This window comes from Pleurodeles waltl, chromosome 4_2, assembly GCF_031143425.1.
Source record: "Pleurodeles waltl isolate 20211129_DDA chromosome 4_2, aPleWal1.hap1.20221129, whole genome shotgun sequence".
NCBI lineage: Eukaryota > Metazoa > Chordata > Amphibia > Caudata > Salamandridae > Pleurodeles > Pleurodeles waltl.
Window position 1 is genome coordinate 195,705,471 of NC_090443.1, and position 21,929 is coordinate 195,727,399.

The following is a 21,929-nucleotide window of genomic DNA, read 5'->3' on the forward strand; positions in this document are numbered from 1 at the left end:
GGGTAACATTTTCATCAAGACAGGTGGGGGAATGCTGAGTGGTAAGAATCTTCTAGATTATTGTAGATTCCATAAGTTTACATCAGAAATGCAAGGAAAATGTCAGATTTTAGGCAAAGAGTGAGGTTTTGCAGGGCATTGTGCATAAGAACGCTTTGTGGGATCCCCACAAGGTATACTATCTTGGACTACTCTAAATTACTATTTTTCAGACATATCTGGGTTTAGTAGGTTTCCCAAGGGTGTAGCTGACCCAAGCCCAAAAAGAGTCATTCAGCATGGCAAGTGGAATGATATTGAGATTTAGCCCCTCTCGGTTGACCCAATGAAAAAACCCTATTAAAAATAATTTAATTTCATATCCCTTGCCAATGGGATAGGGATGCTCTAGTCCCCAGGGGAGCAGAAAGACTGTTGAGGCTTTAGGGGCGAAGGTGGAGCCTGATGTTAGGATGAGCCAGATCCCACCTAATTATTTTATAAATAAATATTACTGGTATTCAGAGGGTTTTCTTCCCCTTCATGGGCTAAATTGAGGCAAATAGCCTCACTGTTCCCCACGGGGCAGAAAGACTGGTTTGCCCTTTTTCAGTGCATATATGGCTCAATGCCAGGGTGTAACACACACACCCCTTACTTTTGCCCCAAATTTGAACTCCCTGATGTCTAGTGGACTTTCTGCCCCCTGGGGTGCAGATTGGTAGCAAACCCTTAAATGTGCCTTTGCAGCTGAGCAGAAAGACTGAATTGCCCCTTTGGGCCTGAGGGTATGGCCTTATGGCTGGGTGGGCCACTGCACCCCCTTCTTTCCTGTAAAAAAGAAACTCTCTGGGGTCTACTAGGCTTTCTGTTACCCCTGGAGTGCAGACATGGGTGCAAACTCCCTAATCTCCCCCAGAGGGGCAGAAATACTGTAACATCCACTTTGGGATGGGGCAAAGCCCTGTGCAAGGCACCCAACCAATTTTTCTTAATTATTTACCCAAGTGTCTAGAGAGCTTTCTACATCCAAGGGGCTGGTTAGGCCCAAGCCCCCCTAACAGTCTTCTTGGGGGACACAACATCTGAATTGCCCCTTTGGGTTGAGGTGTGGCCCTTTGGCAGGATAACCTGCTCCCACCCTTTTCTTTTTCTCTAAAAAATAAATAACCTATGGTCTGGTGGACTGTCTACCCTCCCAGCAAGCAGATTTGGGGCAAACCTCCAAAATTGCCACCCAGGTGTCAGAAAGAAGACTGAATTGCCACCTTGGGTTGGGTGTGTGGCCCTATGACATGGCAGGCCCCCACCCTCTTTCTTGTTTTGGAAAAAGATAAACTCCCTGGAGTCTAGTGTGTTTTTTGTCCACCCTCCAGGGGCCAGATTGCCAGAAAAGACCTGCTATCTGCCCATGGAGAGTCCAGAAAAGACAGTTGAGACCAGCGAGAATGGGGGAGCTACAGCTCATTGCCGTGGAGGCCCTTACCTTTCAAAAATAATCTCTGGTGCCTAGCAGTGGATCCCTGCTCTGGGATCACCCTCCTGCAGTGATTCCCAAGCAGGGATTCTCTCAGATGGGATATCATTGGAAAGGAGACTTTCTGCCATTTCCAAAGTTACCTCCTCCAACTAAATCAGTGCTTGAGGGGCTGAGATGTGCCCAGAGCACCAAATGAAGTGGAAGTAAAAAAAAAAAGCTGATCGGCTCATTTGACTTTTTGTAGTAATAGCATCAGTGCACCTTTTGCACTGCTCGTCATTACCAAAAAAAAAACAGCCTTAGGCGTGACCTTCACATCCACAGCTCTTGAGTGGCAGTGCAATGTCCTAGCACCCCAGAGGTTAAAGATGGCGTAGTGTCTGCTGAGGTAACCAAATTTGATTACACTTCAACTTCTTTCTTTGCTCATGAGATGTATTTAGACTGCAGTAGGGGAATACCCTGACCTATAAAACGCGCTATCTAGTGAATGTGAATGTTTTTTTGTATCTCCCAACTTCCTTTCCCTGCCCTTAACTGACCTACCTATACTGACCTACCTATAACAGAGACTATCTAGGTAAATTCCTTCCACCTTTCCTCTGCCTCTAGCATAATATAAGCCATGAAACATAACAAAAGACCTGAGATGCAAATTGTAAACCCCAGCTAGTTAAAGTAGGGACTGTGCCACAAGACATAAACTCCTCTTCATCCCCTCATTCGCGACACTAACACTTTTTCCACATAGGATCACGATAACAAAACACCCTGCCAATCATAAACTCCCCCACAGTTTAGCATGCTACACATCCCAAAATATAATATGAAGTGCTTTATAATTGTTGCAATACAATACAACTGATTATGTGAGGTATGGAGAGACAGAAGTTGTCATCTATGTCCTACTTACTGCTGCTTAATCTGCTGTTCAGGTTCTCTACAAGCTGGTTTCCCTGAGACAGCTGGTCTCGGAAGCTCTGACCCATATAATAATCAATATCATTCATTCGAAGCAACTCCTCAAAGGACTTTACAATGTCACGAAGATGCTGATTGAGAATGTGGCATACGCCTTTCCCTTCTCTTACTTTAAGGCGCAATAAAGACAGTTCACGGGCCTGTGCCTGGATCAGACAGTCATATTTCCTAAAGACATGGATGAAAAAAAAAACACACTTCAATTAGGTTGATCGGATGAACATTAATTGTTTACCACAATCGTGAATTTAGTCATCTGATATACATATAGCATGGTTTTACCAATTCCAGACTAGATTTAAAAAACAGATCTCAACTGAAGAAAAAAATAAACTAGGGGCTTATTTACGAGGCCCTATCGCCACACTATGCCACCGGAGCGTCATTGTTTTTACATTCTGGTGGCACAGTGTGCCATCATATATTTACAAGGCCACACAAAGCCACCTTGTGTAACGTTTCATAGCCTTGCAATATGGGCCCATTTCAAGCATAAAATTGCATGAAAAGGGAGTTCCATGGGTGTGGCTGAGGGTGTTACCATGCAACACCCATGGAAAGCTAAGGAATCCAACGCATTCCCAGATTTACAAGTGCATTCTGCAGCACACATAGAGATAGGAAAACACCTCTCTGGATTGCTTTTGTGCAGGAAGGTGTGACTTCCTGCACAAAAAACAATCATCCTCACAACTCATGTTTCTTGCACCATGGTGCAATGGTGCCTGCGTTGGCGCTAGGCATCAATTTTGCACCAGCACAGGGGGAAAGGACAGAAATGCAGAAATCTTGTAGATACAGGGCATTTCTGCCCTTTCCTGGTGGTGCAGGGCAGTGCAGCAAGATACTTGCTGGGCTGCCCTGTGCCATGGGGTTAATAAATAAGCCCCCAAGAGTTTAATTTTTTTGCAGAAATGAAAAACAAATATTGTGAGTGTTATCCACTAAACATTTCCCAAACCTGTGTGTCACAAAAATGTTAGATTTGTATGTGTAAAATGAAAATTCAGATTCTCAGAATCACACGTTTTTACAAACATAATTCCACTTACCCTTGTGAAAAATTAAATCTACCTGGTCAACATTTTTATGTGAATATATCTTCCTCAGACATAGCAAAAGGGGCAGATAGGAGTGCTGCAGGAGGGAAATCCGTGATATGTCTTGTGGACACCAACGAAATATAGAACTTTGGATAATTTACCAAAGTTTGTCTTGGTGTTTACCATCCACGAAGAATGTGTGAAAATTAAACTGCTCCAGAAGCAGGGAGGAGTAAAGAAAAGGGTCCACCACATTTCATGGGTGTTTAGGCACCTAAATGTTCTCAAGAAAAACAATGAATGGCTATTTTATGTGTGGAGGAAATGTTACAAACTTTACTGTAGTTGTTGGAGAAAATCTACAAGTTGTATCTCCATGTTATAAGGGAATCTATACATAAAACCGTAATGTGCTTTCATGTCACACAATCATTCTTACACAACTCCTAAATTGATTATACATTTTAAAGCAAACATTGCACTAGCAAAAAGCCCCAGTGGTAAAACCTTTTCTTCTTTAGGCATCTCACTCACCCCTTTGGTCTTATATTGTTGCCACTGCCAGGAAACATTTTTGGTGTCTGAGAGGTCTAGCGGCAGCACAATACACAACCTATTGTTTCCATATTTTCCTACCACATGGGTACTGGGCGGGTTCCTCTTAGGTGATGATGTCAGTTTGTGCAGATGGAATCAGCCAGGTCATAGCCTGATCCTTTGCAATGGGAAGTCAAGCAGGAATGATCTCTTGCATTCATGTTTGTCACCCTATCAACTCCAGGGCCCACACTGGACAGTAGGAAAGTATTTTTAAACCTTTCAGAGTAAACTTATGGGTGGCATACCTCATTTCTGGTGCACAACGCTAAACATGGTATTCAAAAATGAAAGCATGAAGAGATACACTGTTTATCTGTAAAGAATGTTGAATGTGGCTACGTGGCATGCCTTTGAGTGATAACTATGAGTTGCACTACGATGGCCAAAGGCCATTCCGGAGCTGTCTGCCGATAGTGTATAGCTAATGAATTACTTGTGACTGACTTGGCTACATGATAGTATAAGTTAATGTGGCTGTCAAACTCAAGATAAAATGACAGCTAGCAACATATCCTAATTACATCGCACACTCTTGGTTCTTATTTTCGATTCAAACCTTATTGTAAGTCTTGTCCTCATCATGTTCTATTTAGGGAAACACAAAACGTGTGCTGAGATACAAGAAAAATGTCTGGTCAGTGTGGAATGCCTGGTGTTTTCCCAAAGTAGCATTGTCTAGTGAATGCATGTACTGTCACGATTTAGTTTTTCTAGATCATTCTTTCAATAAACTCAAAGGCTATTGAGCTAAAGTGGAGAACATTAAATATTCTACATTGTGGATTATCCCTGTTGTTGGTTGGTGCCATAGTAATTTCATTTAAAAGTAATTGGAGATGCTCTAAAAAGGGCCCTCATCTCACGATTGGTGTCTCCTTTCACTCATGGGATCCAGAAACTAATTCTAAACTGGAAAGCACAGCTGTAATTGACATATTCTAGGAGACAGACGGAAATTGCAGGGTACATTGCACAATATTCATCACATTGTATTAAATAAACCAATGAAACAGCATCATCATGAGTGTTGAAGAGGACCATCTTTTGCATGGTATCACTGCAGATTTTTGTCTTCCTATGCTGAACCAGTATTTGCCGGCTCTAAAACGCTGCTCACTTTACTCCTGCTAACCAGTGGTAAACTGCTTTTGCTCTTCGTATAAACATGATATAATTGGCTTATACCTAACTGATACATTTAACTTACTTCTAAGTCCCTAGTATATGGTAGAACATGTATCCAGGGCCTGCAAATTAGCTGTTACTAGTGGACTGCAGCACTCATTTGTGCCAGCCACTAAAGTGGCACTGTAAAATCTGTCTCAGGCCTGCCACTGCAGTCAGTAGTGCAGTTTTTACACTGCCAATTCAACGTGGAAAAATGTACCTCTTCCCAGGCCCAAACTTACCATGTTAATACCCATATTAACCATGTTCACCCCCATGACAGGCTCTAAATACCCATAGGGCAGGGTGCATGGTATTTAAAAAGTAGAACATGTATATTTCAAGTTTTAAAAGTTCTGACGGTGATAAAACCCAAAGTTGTTTTTTCACTGTGGCAAGGCTGCTTTTCCATAGAAAAGCACTGGATTACATTATATCACCTTACAATTCATATCTTCGTTTTGGGAATAGCTAGAACAATGATTCAATGCCTCAAGATGATAATAAGTTTAAATCAATTTCGTGTCAAAGTTGGATTTGAATTACTATATTGAAAACGCCACTTTTAGAAAGTTGGCATTTTCCTCACTAAAGCCTCTAGCAGCCTTTTCAGAGTAAATCCCAGCTCTCATCTGGCAGCCTGCTGAGAGATGTCAACGGCTCCCAGGAAAAGGGACAAAAGGGAATTGGCTGGGGGGGTGACCTCTTCCTGACAGGATGATCTGGGTGTCTACCAAACAAATCTAAAAGCTTAAAAGGGGCATCCACTCTCACAGACAGATGTAACTCACACCTAGATCTGTCCCTGCCATTGTCCAAGCAGCCAGAGTGGCCCCAGTCCCAGTGTGGGAATACTTGTTCCAGAACTGGTTGGAAAGGGGAGTTCCCCATTGCCCTTGGACTTACCCCACACATGTGCCTACAGCTTTGCGCAAGGGTAGAAAGGTTATACCATATTGGTTTAATGTAGAGAGGGAGGCATTGTTGGATAGTTTACAGTAAAACACACAGGAAGTGTGGCACACTGGGTAGGATAACCTCTGGGAACTTTTCCCTAATGGTTAAGGGGTGAGCAGGAATTTCCCCCCACCTTCAGGCTGCCACTGGTCATAAATATGGCATTCCCGTACCCTTCTCAGAACACTCCTGAACCTGTGAAGATCAAAAGAAGGACTACCTTGCTGCCTGAATCATGAAAGAAGGGCCTGCTTGCTATGAACCCAGTACTCAAGAAGTGACTTCAATAGTCCATTGGCTGGCCTCCTTTTTCAACTATAGGGACACAACAAGCTTCCAGAGGTCCTTCTCTGCAACTGCCCAGCTGACCAGACCCAACTGGACCTTACCTGGTTTCCTGTGATGCCTCAGTGGGAGTCAAAGTGTTTTCCCCAAGGCCTGGATCCTTGGCTGGAGTCAGATTGCATTTCTTCCTGTCTAACTGAAGCTTTACCTGGATCAGATGCAGCACGATGCAGAGCCATGCAGAGTCATGCAACTCCCTACCGGATCCAATGCAGAGTTGCACAAAGCAATGCAGTGTGATGCAGAGCCCCGCAGAGCAAGGCTACGCGTCTTCGAACGCTTCACCAGATCCGACTGAGAGCAATGCATAGCTGCAACCATGCAGCTCCTCACTGAAGGCTTTACTGGAACTAGGCAGAGCCCTACAAAGCAGTGCAGCTCCCGACAAAAAGCCTCACTGGATTCAATGCAGAAGGATGCAGCGCCGAGCCCCGCAGAGTACCAACGGACAGTCCTTGAATCATAGTCAGATGGTAATTCTGTCAGCAGGACACACCCGGTCTTGTTTTGAGTGGTTGGCCTGAACTCATGAATTTGCCCCAGTCCAGCAGTTGGTGCTATTTTGACCTAAAACCTTAAAACTCATAACTCCAGTTCTAGTAATTGGATTTTTTGTCATCATGGGGTCATTTTATTTATTAAAATCTACTCTATTTTTCTAAATTGGTTTGAGATTGATCTTGTGTTCTTGTTTTCATTTTATGGCTGTGTGTCTACTGCATACATACTTTTCATATTGCCTCTAATTTAAGCCTTACTGCTTTGTACCAAACAACAAGGGGGTTAAGCACATCTTCATTTAGAGACTTTTGGGGCTCACCCTGACAAAGACCGACTATTATTTGAGGTGGGGTTTCACCACCTCAATTAATACTCCATTCTCTTATAAAAAGAATTGGATATTTATGTGTAATTAATGGTCTTTCATTACAGAAGATATAGATCGTTTTGACATGATGAGATCTCTAGATACCCACATCTGCCATTATGAGGGTGGTTCTATCGTGTAGATGAAATAGTTGTGAGCATTTCAAAAATAGTTTCTCAAAGATAAAACTATTAGGTATTTGGTAGTTTAGAACTCCTTTAAAAGATGCCAATTTCTGGCAAAGGTTAAAAGAGCAAGATCGAACGTCTTGTGGTTTTCATATTGAGAAAGCCATCCTCCAAATTGGAGGGGTGCTTAATAGAGATGAGTTTAATTACATTATCCATAATTTTAATATTACATTAACAGTTTCAGCGCCCAGTACATATTTTGAAAGTTTTTCAGGGCAAAACCATATTTAATGTTTGCTTAATCGATTTTAAGGAGAATTTTACTATGCAAAAATGGTGATAAACCCAATACACAGACAGAGAAAATGAGAGTGAGAACTCTTGTACACAACAGAACCACTCCGTACTGGACTTCTACACGACCTGAAAGTAGAAACATCAAAATTCCCATTGAATGGCTGGTATCTGTTGGTTGTAAGGCTGCTGGTTTAAAATAGATATTTCTAAAGCAAACCTGAGTGGGACAAACGTTCAGCTGCACTTTTCTCGCTTTGGAAAACACCAACTTTAAAAGCGCATTTTCTGCACCACTTTTTCTATTCTGATACTTTCCTGGGAGAACTCATTTTGGATAGAATTACTTGTTGATCTGTGATTGTTATCCTATAAAACGAGTTCATCGCAGTGTGAGCTGTCATTTTGGGTGCATTCATAGCAAGACTGCGGCATTCATCCCAGAAAGAAAACAATGGTGATGCAGGACAAAAAGTATTAATTAATTAAACTGGTTTATCTATGGCCATTCTTACAGAAGTGCTTTATTTTTATTTCTGACAGGTACATTAGGTTATGAATCCTCCCTTTCCATCCTATGTTTCAGATATCTACACATTTCACTTGGGACCTAAAATTCGATATTTAGGGACACACCGTTTTCAAGAAATCATGCAGCACAGCAAACCACCTTGCTGCACTGTGTGATAGGGAAAGAGAAGGAATGTGCCATACTTTACATATTATGGTGCATTCCTAGCGCCAACACAGACACCCTTGCACCTTCCTGCAAAAAAAAAAAAAATCCTCTGAGGAATTTTCTCTTTCTATGTGTGCTGCAGAATAGAGCACAAAACAAGGAGAAATAAACATATTTCTCCTTGTTACGCCTCCCCTGGGGAGGCACAGCATTTTGACGCGTTACAAGGTCTACCAGTAATGGGAAAATTGGGAATGCGCCATAACCCATGGGAAGATGCATGGCAGCACTCACGATCCACCCGTGGAAGGGCGCCCTGGTTAGAGGGAGGCAATGCAGCGATTTGCGATGTGATGTGTTACTCTAGATTTATTACCCACTCAGGGCCATGCAAGGTGGCCTTGCGTGGCTTGAGAAATCTTACTCAGTAGCTGGTTCACCCTTGCGCCTCATTGCATGGTGCATGAGCTAGGCAACAGTATGAACAATACGTCCCTTAGTTTGTGTGTATATAACTGCTCTGAAAACGATGCCTTAAATTGAACTATTTTTTCTAAATGTATTGCTTGACTTCTTATGTTGATGTGCCCTTTACCCTGTCCAATAAGTTGAATCAAGTTATTGTCCCCGTGCTTCAGGAGTTAGGCCCCACCACGAAACAGATATTTGTGCATTTGTACTTGAGTAAATCAGGTGTTATGCCAACCATTATTTAATTTAAACACCATATTGTAGACAGGATAGCTTAAGAAAGCAATTGTGTTATTGTTGAGCAAATACATTGGTATTTTAACACATTCAAATAAGTTGTTCTTTGTCAATGTTGACTGTGATAGTTTCTGATTGTTGCTAAAGTGAAAGCTCAGGTCAGACCATACAACACATGTAATTAAGTCTTGGACGTTCAAGACTGAGTATGGGGCAATTAGTCCGACAGTATCCACACATAAATAGGCAAGGCAGCAAACTTTAACTTGCGATATCCTTACCAGATGGTATAATTCACTTCTCTCTCATTTTCATGTACATCCTAAACTTCTATTACTCTTTTACCAGAGATTCTGCATGTCGCACACCCATCTTCATGCCTTACTATATAATCCTGGATAACATTATCACCAACATTGGCACCTCCTCCTCGCTCATCCTTATTGCAAATCCCTTGACTTCACCCTCAGTGTGAAACCACACATCATCGGAAATGTCACTGCATGTCTCTAGTAACGTCAGCTGCTCACGAAAATCAAAACCTTTGGCTCTTCTCAGAATTTTTATACAGCTGTTGAATCTCTTCTCACTTTTGCCTTTAACAGAATCACACTCCTAATCACTTGTTCAACTTCAAAGCTCTCTCTGCTAATAGTTGTTCTCAACAATACCATTATCCATATCATTGGTCTCTGTATGTTTATTTCTACACTTGCTTGAATGGTGCCAGAAACCATAACACTATGTATTCCTGCAGACCTTGCCTCCAAACTGTTGATAGACTTGCTTGGTACCAATGCCAGCATACATATATACCATATTCTCAACTGTAGATCGTGTCTTTGTTTTTGTAAGTTGCTCCTGCTCTGTGACCAAGGCAAAGGAGCACATATTTGTGCAAGGCATGACCTAAATGATGTGGAGGCCACAGGGTGAATGGGTGTGCCAAGAGCAATGTATGTATTGACCACGTCTTTGTCACTGTGGTAGTGTATGTGAAGCCAGGAGAAATTCTCAAGTTCCCACTCTCTTTGAACTTGAACTTTAGAATGACCAACAGATGGTGATCAGTCGGTCAAAGTGCATGTGCTCAGATGCAGGGTTTGAACATCTTCTGTAAAAAATGAGCAAGAAGAAGGTGTGCCCTGCCAAGATGGCCGAATGGATGTAATCCCCTTCAGCTCTGCTGTTTTTCATAGCAGAGTTAGAACAACGACTATTACCAGAGGCGAGTGAATGTTGGGGCCTCCCTGATAGTCCATTTGAGGGTGGCACAAATGGTGGATGGCAAAGAATTTGGAGGCCCAAGTTTGGGGCCTTGGAAGCATGGTCTTGCTGGCAGCTTGGAGTGCCCAGTCGGGGTGTCTGCATTGGTGGCTGTTATTTGCCCGCAAGCTGAGACGGCGGCAGCCCTCTGACACCAAGGAACCTGACGGTGAGTGAGATCACCTGAGGGCAAAATGTGTGTGGGACCGATGTGAGGTGGAAAAACAAAAGACTCACCCAACTGTGGGGGGGTGCTCAGGAGTGCTAATGGGCACAGGCTGACCCTTGAGGGGGCTGGAGAGAGTGGGAGAGCCCCCCTAGACACTGCATACTTCAGCAGGCAGCCTGACCTCACAATGGCATGCAGTCGGCACCTGACATGAGCGACAACTGAGGAGTCTTTGCTGCCCACTGCGGGGAATCCCCGGTGGGGAAGATTAATAAAAACACAGAGGAAGCCCCCACAAATAGCTTACGTGCCCTTGGAGCCCAGCAGCAGTGCAGTGAAGGGATAAAAACATTACGGAGAAGAGATTAGGCCACACCCTGACGGGACACACATGCCCACTATCAGTCAAAACGGGACACACATGCCCACTATCAGTCAAAGAGAGACAACCCCCCCCAGCAGAAGGAATGAGCAACCCAGAATGCCATACAGAAACTGCCTGATTTTCCATTGGTGGGGCACCTGGGGTAGCTATACATTGAATGGCATGGACATGTGACATTTTTGGTCTGTGGGGTGAGTGAATGCATGCCACACCTAAGGGTAGATCCTTTCAGCGGAGGAGCACCAGGCTGATATCCTTTTATAAGAACCATCTACACCCGGGTACATCGGGTTCAGCACACAAGGTGGACATTGTGCACCAGCAGTTGAAGCCAACGATTTCAGCGGGGCTACTAAGGAGTTAAGTAGTTGGGGACAGGACCAGTGGAGTACCAGGAGTCACAAAACAAAGACAGTGTTGGAGTTTCACTCCCGGTGGGCGCTACTTAGCCACATGCTGCTCAAAAAACTGCTAACAGGGTCTCCAGCTATTTCACCCCAACAGAACAAGGTCAGCATCATCCACACCTCCTGAAGCTACCAATATGGCACGTTCACGGGATGACTTGCTCTCATCACTAAGAGACTTCAAAAAAGAGCTCTGTGAAGAGCTGAAAGCCGACCTGTCCTCCCCGTTGAAAACCCTTAGGGCTTACCTCAATGTTAAACTCACCACTTTGCAGCAGGACGTGGACTCGGTGGTAGCGAGGGTGCTGGAGTTGGAGGCAAAGACCTCTGAATTAGATGAACACGAGTCATCTAGATTAAGTGACACAATTCCTACAACAGTAACTCCAGGCATTGATACCCAAACAGGAGGACCTAGAGAACAGGTCTCAGCATGAAAATATCAGAATCCGAGACCTAGAGGAAGGGGCGGAGGGCCCTGAAGTTGAGGCTTTTGTGGTAGGCCTGTTTTCTGAGCTCCTGGGAGAGACGAACATGAAGGTGAAATTACATAGAGTTCAAACAGTCGACCTAAGAACTTCAGGTAACAAGAGACAATCGCTTTCCAGGGAGAAGCCGGCACACTGTTTCAGGATATCACTTTTGTCACGTTGGCCAGATGCCAGCAGTTCAAACTAGTAACTGACAAATTGGGGCAGGACCACATCAGGTACCGGTGGACATTCCCGTTCGGTCTGGCCTTTGAGCTGCAAAATAAGTCCCATCATGTGACTGACCTACCAGAGGCAAAAGGCCTTTTGGGCATCCCTATCCCCAAGGATCGTGCATAAGAGGGTGTCCTGGGGTCACCATGAGAGGGAGCAACCCGACCCCTGACATTGGGAGCCTGGCTAACTCAACACCGTTCTCGCTCTAATAAAAAACACTGGCCCAGTGGGGAGTCATTTGAATCTTAATACGGACTTCCTGATCTTTGAAATAATGACCTAGAGGACATTGTGGAAAGGCTGCTGAGGGATGGCACTGACTCCCCCACTGGGGGGGGAATAAACATTGTAGTCTAAATGTATGAAGCTAGATGTCACTAACACATATAAGCTTTCTCATGCGTTCATTTAGTAATTTCTGTTTCAAAAGCAAATAACCTCAAGGTTATCCCCAATACCCTAACTTTATGAGCTACACAAAGCGACATCTTAGTTGTTTCAAGCCACAGCCCAATATGTTACAGATATTAGTAATGATCTTACTAAGTTTGGGACCAGTTGTCCCTGCTTTTTCATTCTTTTTCATTCTTCAGGGTCTTAGGAGGACGGTTGTGGATAGAGACGAATATACCACCAACATAGATGGGGGGATAAGATGGTGGGGGCCCGGTGGCTGGTGATAGGGGGTGGTGCACCCTCTGTGGGGGCCGAGGGAGAGACGATAATCACTTCCCATGGGCGAGACAGGCGCAACCATACAAATAATCCCTAACCATGGTAGTAACAATGCTTACTTGGAACGTTAAAGGCCTAAACTCCCCTGCTAAATGTCACAAACTTTAAAAATACCTGTTGGATCAACATTATGAAGTCGTCATACTGCAGGAGATTAATCTTAAGCACGTAGACGACCACAGACTAAAGCACAAAACATACACACAACTTTTCAGATCCTCTACCACTTCTATACACACAATGGAGTGGCGCTTATGTTTCACCTGCCATTGAAATTCCAACCCACGGGACATAAAACAGATAAAGAATGGAGGGTCGTCATGGTCAATGGGTTGCTAAGGTGTCTGACCACTACTTTTACCTCTGTTTATGCACCCCACGCTAACCAGGAACAGATCCTACATTCTTTCCTAACAATGCTGGGGGATTTGCAGAAGGGGATGTATTCCTGATGGGAGATTTCAATCTCACTTGGCATGCTGCTATTGATAGCACACACCCCCACCAATCACCTACAGACAACTTTTTCAAAACACTGAAACATATGATACTAGAAGTGGGGTTGGTCAGGGCCTGGAGAACACTTCCCCCAAAGGTCCGAGATTATGCCTTCTTCTCAAATTCACACCGCAAATACCCCAGAATCGACTATTTTTTGTCAGTTAGGCAAGGGTTCAAGACCTGTGAATGGCGACAGACCACCCAATAACTGATCATGCCCCAGTGGGAGACACCCTGCAATGCGGGTCAGCCCCTTCAAGACACCCCAGTGTTTTTTTTGCCACTCTTTGATTAGAGATAGGATCTCTTGTGATGAGCTGCACAAAACCATTAGGGAATACTTCTCACTCAATGTCCCTGCCAACACTAACCCGAGTGTTAATTGGGATGCATTCAACGCGGTGCTCTGAGGGAAAAGTATCGCTCTGATGGCAGCACTGAATAAACAAAGGGCAAAAGACTGCCTTGCATTAGAACGGGAACTGCAGACCTTAGAACAGATTCTCAAGGAACACCCACCTTACCGCTGCAGCTTAAGATTATAGAATTGAGAATTTAACTAAATGCAATATACACAAACAGAACAGAGCTCAATCTACTGGGCCTCCAGCAGACCTCTCATGAACAAGAGAATAAAATGGGTTCCCACTTGGCAAGACAACTCAGAGTTAAAAAACAGAGGGAGTACATAGGAGATATGATGATACACAACTGAACTTACCAGTTCAAATGTGGAAAAAGCAAATGTATTTGAGGACTTCTATCTGGAGCTATATACGGCAGAACCTACATCCAATCTCACTGAACTTAGTTATTTAAAGAGGATTGACCTTCCCCAGGTGTCTTCAACACAGACCAAAATATTGAGTGTGCCCATTAATGAAGATGGAATGCAGATGGCGATTACTCATCTTAAACTTTGCAAATCTCTGGGATCAGATGGCCTGACAGCACAATTTTACAAAACATTCAGCTTTGAGCCCCCCAGAACAGAGAAGGATCTCCCTCTGTGGCTCAAACAGGCCCATAGCTCTATTGAACCCGGATCCGTAGCCTTATTCGAAGATACTAATGACCAGGTTAGAAGACCTGATGCCGGATTTTGTCCATCTGGACCAGACTGGCTTTATTACAGGTCGTCAGACATATGTCAATTTACAGAGGGTTGTAACACCTGGTTGAGAAAGCCAGCAAAAAAAAGATGCCATCTGTTCTGTTAAGTTTAGATGCTGAAAAGGATTTTGACTGAGTGGACTGGACCTGCTTATCCGACACCTTAAGGCACTATGGCTTCTGTGACCAATTCATCACTATCATACTGGCAAACTATGCCGCACCCCAGTCAAGGGTTTTAGTAAATGGAGTAAGCTCTAAACCCTTTTGATTAACAAAAGGGAAGTGACAGGATTGCCCCTTGCCACTTCTTCTATTTGCACTCAGTATAGAGCCCCTAGCTGCACGCATTCAATCTTCCTCACAAGAAACCGTCAGGCACAATGGATCACAAGATCTCTATTTGCCGAAGATGTCCTCTTGACTCCTTCTGACCCCAGTCCCTCACTCACTGCCCTTCAGGAGGAGCTATCTATGATGAGATAGCGGGCTTTCAAATCATCCTAACTAATTCCTACGTGCTAAACCTGACACTGACTACAACTGAGGTGGATGCTCTGGTTGCTTTCACACCCTTCCTATGGGCAAAAAAAAAATTAACATATCATGGCATTAAAGTTACACTAAGAATAGAAGATCTCTACTGAGCGAATCTCCCCCCCTTATTGACTCAATTGAAAGTAGAGCTGAAAACATGGGTGCCACTTTCTATTTCCTGGCTAGAAAGGATCAAAATTATGAAGATGTTGATTCTCCCCAAGGTACTTTATCTCTTGCAAAGTCTCCCTTTAGATGTAGATGGCGCATTCTTTTCAACATTGCGTACCCTCATATGATTAATCTGGCAGAACAGCCGGGCTCACCTGCCCTTTAAAACATTATGCCTGCCGAAGGACTCAGGTGACCTTGCGCTTCCAGACGTTTAGATGCACTATACAGCAGCCCAACTAAGGGCCATATTTATACTCCGTTTGCGCCAAAATTGCGTCGTTTTTTTTGACGCAATTTCGACGCAAAACTAACGCCAACTAACGCCATATTTATACTATGGCGTTAGAGGCGAATAGCGCCAAAGTTCCCGGAATGTGCGTCATTTTTTAGCGTGAACCCCTTCCTTGCGTTAATGATATGCAAGGGAGGCGTTCCCGTCTAAAAAATGACTCCCAGGACTTTACGTGGTATTTATACTCCCGGGCAAAAGAGACGCCCGGGAGTTGGCGTGGCTAAAAACGGCGCATTTGCGCCACTTTTTAACGCCTGCTCAGGGCAGGCGTTAAGGGGCTTGTGGGCTCAAAATGAGCCCACAGGTGCCCTCCCATGCCCCCAGGGACCCCCCCTGCCACCCTTGCCCACCCCAGGAGGACCCCCAAGGATGGAGGGACCCACCCCAGGGACATTCAGGTAAGTTCAGGTAAGTATAATTTTTTTTTTTTTATATTTTGTTTTGGTGGCATAGGGGGGCCTTATTTGTGCCCCCCTACATGCCACTATGCCCAATGACCATGCCCAGGGGACACAAGTCCCCTGGGCATGGCCATTGGGCAAGGGGGCATGACTCCTATCTTTACAATGATAGGAGTCATGTTGATGGGGGATGGGCGTCGTTAAAAAATGGCGCAAGTCGGGTTAAGACGATTTTTTCGACGTAACCTGACTTGCCCCATTTTAAGACGCCCATGCGCCATTTTCCCCCTACGCCGGCGCTGTCTGGTCTACGTGGTTTTTTCCCACGCAAACCAGGCAGCGCCGGTCTGATTGCGCCGTCTAACGCCATTCCATAAATACGGCGCCCGCATGGCGCTTCAGAATGGCGTTAGACGGCGCAAAACTTTTTGACGCTAAACTGCGTTAGCGCAGTTTAGCGTCAAAAAGTATAAATATGGGCCTAAGAGTTATCTCTGAATGGTCACTTTGAGCATCTGAAAAACATTGGTTACATATGGACAGGGCCATTGTAACCAATTGTCACTAACAAAAACAACTCTTAAAATATGGGGTGGGCTGGGGTGGGGTGACTAAAACAGCTGGCTGAATGACCTTTCCCTCTCCTCATACACCAATATCCTACAACCCGACTTTCCCCCGGCCCTTTAACCAGGTCCCTATGATGCCTGGAGAGATGGGGGATGCCTCAAACTAGCTGATCTTTTTCATAACTGAGACATACTGACCTTTGAAAATTGCAAATTAAATTGTAATCTTTCTCACACAGAACGTTTCCGTTACACACAACTATGACTATTGCAATATAAACTGTGTCTTTCCATTTGTTAATATGTACAGATGAGAAGTGTTCCAGCAAATTACTATGGACTTTGTACTAACTTTCAACCTAATAAAAACAATTTTGGCAAAAAAATGAGCAAGAGAAAAATGAACAAGGGACCAAGGGCATTCAAGTACATGCAAGTTAAAAAAACACCTTATGTGCCATTCTTTTGGAAACTGGTGGTCAATGTAAGGAAATTTGCAGCTACGAAATGGAGATAGCGGCAGTGAGGAAGTGAGGTTTAGGATGCAGAGATACCGGCAGTGAGGCATGAATAAAAAAGTTGTCTTAGAGTTAGACTGCGAGCAGCAGCAGTCCTATGGAGCGGAGCGACTTAGGTGCAGGAACAGAGGATTCCCTTTGACGAAGTAATGGGGTCGGGCAGTTTAAATGAGATGTACAGAATAGGATGTTCCATGAGGTTACCACAGATCCAAGTCAAGACACAGAGCCTTTTAGGACTACAGAGTACAAGAGGGTGATTTCAGACTATGGATGTGCCATCTCCCTCAATTATGTAAGTAGCTAGTACAGCCTGACAAATCAGACGTTCCAAATTGGTCCGGGTGTTTACTATGACTCTAGTGAGTCACATTATACTGAATAGAGATAAAAGAGGAAGGGAGTGGTTTTAAGCACTTTTCTCCTCCAACATTCCTTGGTATGTGATTAGAATGAATTAATGGGGGCAGAAATTACCTCCAACATGATAGTTCTTTGTCTATAAACTCTTTCATGACATTTAGTTCTGCTGCTAAGGGATCTGTTTAGACTTGTAGTCTGTGACTATAGGGGAACCCCCCTCCTAGAGCCTGATGAGGCCTTTCCCTGACAGTCACAGCATAAGTACAACAAATATGATAGTATGGAATGATAAATAGTAATTATAACGTAACATGGATTACTGGTTGACACTGGGCATTTACACACTGTTGCTATGCATTGTGAGCAGTGTTTTTTATCCACTGATGTGTAATTCACGTCGTATCGAGAGGACACAATATAAAAGTTCTTTGATGGGCTGACTTAAAATATCCCCATATGATTCATTGTTCTAGGAAAAGTATAGAGAACAATGGTAAGAATCAGTCTTACCTCACTGCATGCTTGATTTAATAGACATGCTAGACAGTAGGGATTAAAAGACAGTTGTCCTGAAGAAGGCCAGGGCAAGAATGTCTTGAGAATATATTTTCCTCGCGGGTACCTCCCTGCTGGCCCAAACATGTTGGCAGATCAAATAGGGTGCAGGGATCCATTGTAGATCCATTAGACACTGCCATCACCCCTTGGAGAGAAGGGGGTGAATTAATTTTAACCTTGCCCAGCATCATCCTGAATAAAGACAAATCTTTGGATGGATATTTTGGTAGGTTTAACTGAGGTTTTTACCATACTGGTACCCTAATGACCAGAAGACAATTTATTCTGAGCTCCTTGCCCCAAAAGGAGACAGTTCTCCTTGGGGGCTATGGTTGAAACCGCCGGGTTAGTACTATCTTAACAGGCGGTTTTGACTAACCAATGGAAAGACCTTCTAGAACAGAATAAAAATCCATAGTATTAAACAATTATCAGAAGGGATATAACATAGGATAAAGTATTCCCACCAAACATTTTGTGACTTCGTTAATGGTCACTTACAGGTATGTTTTGAAGTCTTTTTGCCTGCTGAGCTGGGCTGGCTCCCTGTATTTGTGACAGCATATAAGAGCCTAGGAATTATGATTGATAAACTTTCACTTACAAATCAGGTTACATCATTGATATCTGCTTCTGGGGGGGGGGGGGATTGAGCCATCCACGGACCTTGGTTTGACTACACCAACTCCATATAGGCAGGTCAACCAAAACTGCATTCAACAAAAAATGCAAATCATTCAGAATATTGCCCCTATCCTACCTTACTAGGAGGGTCATTACAACTTCAGCAGACAGAAAAGGCCATCTGCCAAAGTGCCGACTGGTAGGTTGCCGCCAATGCGGCTGCCTACCTGCCGGCCCCATTACGAGTGTCCTGCTGGGTCAGTGGACGGAAAAAGAGTTTCTGCCCGCTGGCCCAGCTGCAATGCTGTAGTGTATAGCGTGAACCAGCATCCGTCGCAAAGTTCACTGTCTGTAAACCAGACAGTGAACTTTGCAACGGGGCTGGCCAGGGGGGGCCCTGTACTGCCTATGCCAAGCAGAGTCAATGACCGTAATCCCCAGGGGGGCGCTGCTTGCAGCGCTGCCCTGGCAGATTCGGAACACCAGCACCACCAGACCCTCCTGTGGAGGAAAACTGGAGGCGCTGGTGGTCAGAACGCCACATTGGCGATGGTCCGACCGCCATTGCAACCCTGGTGTTCTTAAGACTGCCAGGGTTGTAATGAAGGCCTAGATGTCCCTAGATTCTGTCATTATGTATGTGTATGTATATATATATATGCACATATGTGGTATTTCTGTAGCGTAAACCTAGCCAAAAGGCAGCAGACTATTGTACATCACCAAGACAAGCATAAAGTCATGGAGTAATGGGAGAGCATGCTGGTTTGTGGGTGATTTATACATTGTGATATAGTATTCTTGAAAGAGGTGAGCCTTCAATTCATTACTACATTTTTGGAGTTTTGTTGCGGTCCTGATGGATTAATGGATACAGAAATGTTGTTGCAGATCATTACCTTTCCTTAGGAAACTTTACTGGCTACCCATCCATTAAAAGATCCCATTTTAAGTAATTTTACTGTCCCCAGGGCTCTGTATGAGCATGCCTTCTGCTTCGTCAGTAAAAAAATACAGAGATATGAACCCTCAAGAGTTCTAAAGTCTTCTGTAGTCCATGCTCTTATTATTCTTAAATCACCAAATGCGGAACTCGTTGGATCTCAGCTGCAAACTTTTGGAATACCTTCCTGGGTGAGCTTTACTCACTGCTCACTAATTTTAGATGCTCTTTTACAACTTGTCTATTCTTGCAAGCATTATAACCTTTCAGTCCCGGAGACAAGAAATCTCTGGTGTAGGAGCGCTCCATAACTACACCAGCATAACATCTAAAGTACACTATGCAAACACAACATATCTTAAACTTCCATTACACTAAATACAAACTTTTGGTACATAGAGAATGTAACAGCCCATGTCCCGTGCCACATGAGATGAAGGGACCATATGTAAATGACTTTCCATTCAGTCCATTGGTTACCAGTGGCTGAAAGGGTGAGCCTGAATCCTGGCTTCTGTGCCTTGTGGAAAATGTTTTGTTATAAACCTTCCTGAATGATTCACTGAGCTTTACTACTTATCAGTGGGAAAAATACTTTAAAAATGAATTTAATCTGCAAGAATTATTTTTCATTCATGTTCCATTTTGTGGCGGTCTCTTTGTTGCAAGAGGCAGAATATAGTGCGGAGGACCACTGCATTGCTCAATGCTCGCCACTTTTGTCTTCCAGCGTGATGCTTCTGAATTAAGAGTTTGTCTTTTTTCTGACTGTATTGGGTTTTTTTTGCTCCCATTTTTGTTTTCATAATCCCAAATGACTCCTTTAATTTCAGTCTTTTCAGGAATCATGGGATCTTCTTACTTTTTTCAGTCTGAACTAGTGCCTTTTTTAAAATAGGATAATTTTTGTCAACTTCACAATTCCGCTAGCTGCAGATGAATCAGTCAGTTGTCCTCACAGGGGTTTTACTCACATTATTTTTGTCAAGTTAGCATAATTCTGAACCACAGGGCAGATTTAGGTCTCCATACATATATATCACTCATCTAATCTTGTGTGGACCACAATGCATAGAGCTACCAAGTTTGAGCAGGCTAATTTAACATATGATGGGGACGTTAGCCACAGGAATGTCCTTTTTGTCCCATTCCACTGTAGACCACTGATACTGATCTTCTCAGCTGCCAATTTATCACTCGTAGACTAAAATGCTTTCTAATCACTAATAGACAAGGCCACGTCAATATATCATGATTTAGACAAAACAAAATAATGTGCACACAACAGAAGATGCAAGATCCTTAGAGTCACTACTCTCACATGATAATAATTATATCAACAAACACTTAAGGCTTTGAATCCTCATTTTCTGCTAAAGCAAAAGTAGAAAAACATAGCATTGAACAATGAAATCCGCTCACTGTCTAGCAAGGTGTACGACTTAAATTGATGTATATGTCATAGAAAAAAAGGAACTTTCATAACACAGGTTTCGTACCCTGACCATGTTGATGATTTCAGCTGGTTTGGTGAATCCTTATCTCGCTTAGATGTCTGAAGCTGGTCCTCCAACAAGGACACTCTCTCTGTCAGCTGCTGCAAATATTTGTTCAATAGGACATTAGAGTGGTAAATTGTTCTAAAACCATCAGACTGCCATTCTTCATCTTCCTCGGTCATGCTAGGAGCTGAAGAGCCTTGAAGCAGCATGTCCTGTGTCACTCCATGGAGTCTCTCCATGCTACCAACACAGTCACTGCTGGTGGAAAAAGAATTCTTGTTGCACTTCAGGCTCCAGATCACCCTTCCAGATCTTTCAAGCTGCTTCGTGAGATCTTTCACTTTCTGGAGAAGGACTGTGACATCTTCCGTCTTCTCACTCTCAATCAGCTCCTTCTTGCTTTGGGGTTTGCATTTCATTGTACTTGATTTAGGAGTACTGGTCATTGTGGATCCCAATAACTTTAACTGGGAGTTTAATTCTTCCACCATACTGAGTAGATCTTCTTGCTCATCACAATCTACAAAGTCAACAAATCAAGATCAGCAAAGACATTTAAGCATTTCATTTGAAACCACAATTCAAAGCCACATTTATGAAGAATCACTCAAATATGTGTTGTTGCTAAAGAAAGTTTCAATATGAACGAAGGTTGCAACTTTTGCATTAAAGCTCACACACATAGTAATTTCCAGGAGACAGCTGATGAAGCATGAATGGAGAAAACCTGGGAAAATTGGTACATAAACACTGATTTTGTTGTTATCCTTTATTCAGAGGGTTAAACAAGGCATTAGCAGGGAATCCCACAACTGGAAATTACAGTGTACAGAATGTCCAACCGATTACCTCAAAACGTATAATAAGGCCTTTATTCTCAATGAACCATGAGGCCTTCCCCATTATGTTAGTCCCTAGTAATTTCATGTTCAA

At 43.5% G+C, this 21,929-nt stretch overlaps 1 protein-coding gene across 1 annotated transcript in view; it reads right to left on the reverse strand.

The window, feature by feature from the left end:
• Nucleotides 1-21,929, reverse strand: part of LOC138292459 (myomegalin-like) — a 1,643,599-nt gene that overhangs the window by 676,348 nt on the left and 945,322 nt on the right. Inside the window, exons 20-21 of the mRNA XM_069231077.1 lie at nucleotides 20,994-21,516; nucleotides 2,373-2,608 (exon numbers count right to left, since the gene is read on the reverse strand). Of these exons, the coding sequence (XP_069087178.1) occupies nucleotides 2,373-2,608; nucleotides 20,994-21,516 (759 nt within the window). The remainder of the gene's footprint in view (nucleotides 1-2,372; nucleotides 2,609-20,993; nucleotides 21,517-21,929) is intronic.